Here is a 5,040-nt window from a genome sequence, read left to right on the forward strand (position 1 = left end):
GAAGCCATTGTCCCTGTACCTGAGATGGGTGCAGCCACAGCCCTGGAGCCAGCCTGAAGCTCCTGGTGCGTTCTGGGGGCTACATATAGGAGTGTAGTGCCCACCTCAGAGGGGCAAACCCGCTCTGCAGAGGGAATCAAGGTTCACATAACCAGAGAGAGGAGTCACTCAGCAAGGTGGCTCCAGAGCCAAGAGTCAGACTCTGGGTCCTGACTTGGCCCAGCCCCACCCCCACTGAAGCTTGCTGAGAATGGCTGCAGTCTCACTGCTGGATGTGCATATGGTGGTCATTCCCTGTGCTCACAGGGGCAGGGGTCCCCCCTTACTGGACTGAGGTTGCCAGCTGCTCCAGGTCCTGGGTGGGAGCCCATGTAAACCATCAGTGGGGCAGGTCTGTGAGAGCTCCCCTTACACTCAAGTCTCTCACAGTGGCCAGAGAAGAGGAAGGCTGGAGTCAGAATGAGGCACCAGGGCGGGCACAGCCTGCCCAAAGGCCCCTGGGATTACGGGCAGGATGGGGAGCCCTATCTAAATGTCTCCCATGCCCCACCCCAGCCATTCCAGGCCAGGAAGTCCAAATTGTGCCCCTCAGAGGGAGGGGGCAGCCTCAGGCCAATTCAGACTGCCCAGGGAGGGCTGGAGAGCCCTCAGGGAGGCGGGCGGGTGGGCTGTTGGTTCTTGGAAAGGTTCATTAATGAAAACCCCCAAGCCTGACCACCTAGGGAAAAGGCTCACCGTTCCCATGTGTGGCTGATAAGGGCCAGGAGATTCCACAGTTCAGGTAGTTCCCCCGCCTCCCTGGCGTTTTGTGGTCACCATTAATCATTTCCTCTGTGTATTTAAGAGCTCTTTTGCCAGTGAGCCCAGAACACAGAGAGAAAGGCTAAAGTTCTCTGGAGGATGTGGCTGCAGAGCCTGCTGCTCTTGGGCACTGTGGCCTGCAGCATCTCTGCACCCGCCCGCTCGCCCAGCCCCAGCAGGCAGCCCTGGGAGCATGTGAATGCCATCCAGGAGGCCCGGCGTCTCCTGAACCTGAGTAGAGACACTGCTGCTGAGATAGTAAGTGAGAAAGAGAGTGTGGGCCTGTGCCTAGGCCACCCAGCTGGCCCCGGACTGGCCACGCCTGTCAGCTTGATAACATGACATTTTCCTTTTCTACAGAATGAAACAGTAGAAGTCGTCTCAGAAATGTTTGACCTCCAGGTAAGATGCTTCTCTCTGACATAGCTTTCCAGAAGCCCCTGCCCTGGGGTGGAGGTGGGGACTTCATTTTAGATGGCACCTCACAGGGTTGTCCACTTTCTCTCCAGTCAGCTGGCTGCAGGAGGGGGTAGTAACTGGGTGCTCAAGAGGCTGCTGGCCGTGCCCCTGTGGCAGTCACATGAGCTCCTTTATCAGCTGAGCGGCCATGGGCAGACCTAGCATTCAAGGGCCAGACCTAGCATTCAAGTCACCAGGGGACAGGTGGTAAAGTGGGGGTCACTTCATGAGACAGGAGCTGTGGGTTTGGGGCGCTCACTGTGCCCTGAGACCAAGTCCTGTTGAGACAGTGCTGACTACAGAGAGGCACAGAGGGGTTTCAGGAACAATCCTTGCCCACCCGGCAGGTCCAGGTGAGGCCCCACCCCCCTCTCCCTGAATGAAGGGGTGAGAGTCACCTCCTTCCCTAAGGCTGGGCTCTTCTCCAGGTGCCGCTGAGGGTGGCCTGGGCTGGGCAGTGAGAAGGGCAGGCTCGTGCCTGCCATGGACGGGGCAGGGTCTATGACTGGACCCAGCCTGTGCCCCTCCCAAGCCCTACTCCTGGGGGCTGGGGACAGCAGCAGAAAGGAGTGGTGGAGAGTTCCTGTACCACCGTGGGCACTTGGTCACTGCTCACCGAGGAACAACATTTTCCACAGGAGCCAACCTGCCTACAGACCCGCCTGGAGCTGTACAAGCAGGGCCTGCAGGGCAGTCTCACCAAGCTCAAGGGCCCCTTGACCATGATGGCCAGCCACTACAAGCAGCACTGCCCTCCAACCCCAGTGAGTGCCTCCAGCAGGGCCTCCAGCAGGAATGTCTTAATCTAGGGGGTGGGGTGGACATGGGGAGAGATCTATGGCTGTGGCTGTTCAGGACCCCAGGGGGTTTCTGTGCCAAAAGTTATGTAATGATTAGCCCTCCAGAGAGGAGGCAGACGCCCATTTCATCCCAAGGAGTCAGAGCCGCAGAGCTGCTCCTATCCTGGCCATTATTGTCATTATGGTTAATGAGGTCAGAGGTGAGGCAAACCCAAGGAAACTTGGGGCCTGCCCAAGGCCCAGAGGAAGTGCCCAGGCCCAAGTGCCATCTCCTGGCAGGACTTTCCTCTGGCCCCAAATCGGGTGCTTGAATTGCAGAGGATCAAGGAAGGCAGGCTACTTGGAATGGACAAGGACCTCAGGCACTCCTTCCTGCGGGAAGGGAGCAAAGTCTGTGGCCTTGACTCCACTCCTTCTGGGTGCCCAGAGCCGACCTCAGCCCAGCTGCCCTGCTCTGCCCTGGGACCAAAAAGGCAGGTGTTTGACTGCCCAGAAGGCCAACCTCAGGCTGGCACTTAAGTCAGGCCCTTGACTCTGGCTGCCACTGGCAGAGCTATGCACTCCTTGGGGAACACGTGGGTGGCAGCAGCGTCACCTGACCAGGTCAGAGGGTGGCTCCTGGAGTGGGCCTCCTGGCCTCTGAGTTCTAACAGGCAGTAGAGAAACATGCTGGTGCTTCCTTCCCCCACGTTACCCACTTGCCTGGACTCAAGTGTTTTTTATTTTTCTTTTTTTAAAGGAAACTTCCTGTGCAACCCAGATTATCACCTTTGAAAGTTTCAAAGAGAACCTGAAGGACTTTCTGCTTGTCACCCCCTTTGACTGCTGGGAGCCAGTCCAGGGGTGAGACTGGCCGGATGAGGCTGGCCAAGCCGGGGAGCTGCTCTCTCATGAAACAAGAGCTGGAAACTCAGGATGGTCATCTTGCAGGGACCAAGGGGTGGGCCACATCCATGGTGGGAGTGGCCGGGACCTGCCCTGGGCCACACTGACCCTGATACAGGCATGGCAGAAGAATGGGAATATTTTATACTGACAGAAATCAGTAATATTTATATATTTATATTTTTAAAGTATTTATTTATTTATTTATTTAAGTTCATACTCCATATTTATTCAAGATGTTTTACCGTAATAATTATTATTAAAAATATGCTTCTATTTGTCCAGTGTTCTAGTTTATTTTTGACCATGAGCAAATGCCAGTGGTGCCTGCCTTCCCACGAGGCAGGGAAGGGAAGAAACGGGGAGGTGGAGAGGGGGCGGGGGCCCGCCAGGGATCGGGCACTATCCCAGGGCCAACACTGTCAGAGCAGAGGGGAGGTGAGAGCCGGGCATAGGTGCGGAATTCTGCACACCTGGATGGGCTTCCCGGGATGCTCCAGGGCTCCCACCCCAGAGAATGGCTCTCAAGTTCACCTGCAAGTCCAAGTGACCAGCCCAGGGAACTCTTATCCCAGAGAAGGGCATCACCCTTTCTGGGGAGTCCTGGGGGTTGGCTGGTCACTGGCTGAACAGGCCCACCCTGGCATCAGGCCAAACACCCGCCCTTTAGAGGCCTTGGCCCCTGTGCCCCACGCCCTGCCCCTCACACTCTGGGATTCAACCACTCCGAAAGTAAACAGCAAATAGACTAACTGTTCAGGGGAAAAGAAACCAAACCACAGGGGTCACAGTGCAACGTATTTACCAAACTTGCCCCAAAATGGGTGATCTTAATCTCTGAGAGTCAGAATGTAAGATCATAATTTGTTGGTACATGGCTGTAGTGCCGCATTTTTCTGAATTGGTTTTTATTTTTACATGAAATTTTGAATCTAATCAGGCACTTTCCCCTAAAACTCATGGCCTGCAGGCTAAAAGCAAAGTAGGCCTCCTCCTTCTTCTTACTTTGACAGCTGGGCTCAAGTCCTTGTTCCTGAACCTGTTCCCTCGTCTCCCTCCAGGACTGTGAGGAAGTGGATGTGCCCCAAGTCTTGGGTGGGCAGCAGGGCCAGCTTCTCCTTGACAGGTGGGCCTGGGGAAGCTGGCTTGTGGCAGCTTTAGCCCCTGCCTGGCACTGTCTGCAGTCATGCACCCACCACCCCTCTTGCTCTCTCTGCTTCAGTCAGCACCTGCAGATGGCGCCAGGCCTGGCCAGAGACTCACTCCAGGCTCACGCAGAAAGACTGTGACTTCAGGTGTGATTATAAATAAGAAGTCAGGGTGAATGCTCAGGATGAAGCCTGAGTGTCGGCACAGGCAAGAATCCATGAGGTGTGCTGTGGTTGTTGAAAATGCATGAAAATCACGTCTGGCCCAGCGATAAGGTCCTCTCTGTCATCCGCGTAAGCCAGTGATGACTGATAAGAGGTTTAGCATTTCCTTAGACTCACATATATAGGTACCCCTCTCCGCAGAAATGCTGCCAAGGCCAGGGCTCGGACCAGCTTGGAGTCACCTTCAAGTAATACCATGCACCTGTACATGCTCCTGGCTCGTGTGCTCTGGGGGTCAGAAAGCCATTCTTCCCAATGAAAGTAGCCATGATGTCTCCCCACGAAAATCACACAGCAATCTGTGCTGAGATTCAGAAAGAACTCTCGGCTGACAATAACACATACAAGGTAAGTCTGGGTCTCCATCAAACGTTATTTTGCTCTTAGTGCCCCTTTGTGCTCCTGACCAATTTCTCTGGCTTCCAGGGTTCCTTCAATAGGCCCCAGAAAACCAGTGAGGTAGGAAACAGCTACCCTGGGACCTTTCACACCACATTTGAACAGGGAGAGAGAGATCTCACAAGTCAGTGCCCAGGGAAGAGATAACAACAAGGGATAGTGGAGTGAGAAATCTGGGAGAAAGCTCAGAGTGTGGGGATGGAACCTCCAGCTCAGTCAGCAGGTGAGTCTCCCAACCAAGTGCAGCCCTGAGCCCAAGGAGAGACTAGATGCCCATTGCCTCCACTGCTCGGCCTGCAAGGCCCACAGGTCTCCTTGTGGGA

The 5,040-nt window shown here is 55.1% G+C and overlaps 1 protein-coding gene across 1 annotated transcript; it reads left to right on the plus strand.

Annotated features, from left to right (window-relative positions):
- The first annotated feature begins 865 nt into the window (after positions 1-865).
- CSF2 (colony stimulating factor 2) lies at positions 866-3,225 on the plus strand. Its single transcript, XM_055298638.1, has 4 exons — positions 866-1,059; positions 1,162-1,203; positions 1,899-2,024; positions 2,800-3,225. Exons 1-4 carry the CDS (start codon positions 901-903, stop codon positions 2,905-2,907), a joined length of 435 nt encoding a protein of 144 aa, XP_055154613.1. The 5' UTR covers positions 866-900; the 3' UTR covers positions 2,908-3,225.
- The last annotated feature ends 1,815 nt before the right edge of the window (positions 3,226-5,040 follow it).

Source organism: Symphalangus syndactylus, chromosome 11 (genome assembly GCF_028878055.3).
Source record: "Symphalangus syndactylus isolate Jambi chromosome 11, NHGRI_mSymSyn1-v2.1_pri, whole genome shotgun sequence".
NCBI classification, from domain to species: Eukaryota; Metazoa; Chordata; class Mammalia; order Primates; family Hylobatidae; genus Symphalangus; species Symphalangus syndactylus.

Coding starts and splice junctions, on each gene's coding strand:
- CSF2 (XM_055298638.1), top strand. CDS start 901: ATGTGGCTGCAGAGCCTGCTGCTCTTGGGCACTGTGGCCTGCAGCATC. Junction 1,060..1,161: donor GAGACACTGCTGCTGAGATA/GTAAGTGAGAAA, acceptor CCTTTTCTACAG/AATGAAACAGTAGAAGTCGT. Junction 1,204..1,898: donor CAGAAATGTTTGACCTCCAG/GTAAGATGCTTC, acceptor CATTTTCCACAG/GAGCCAACCTGCCTACAGAC.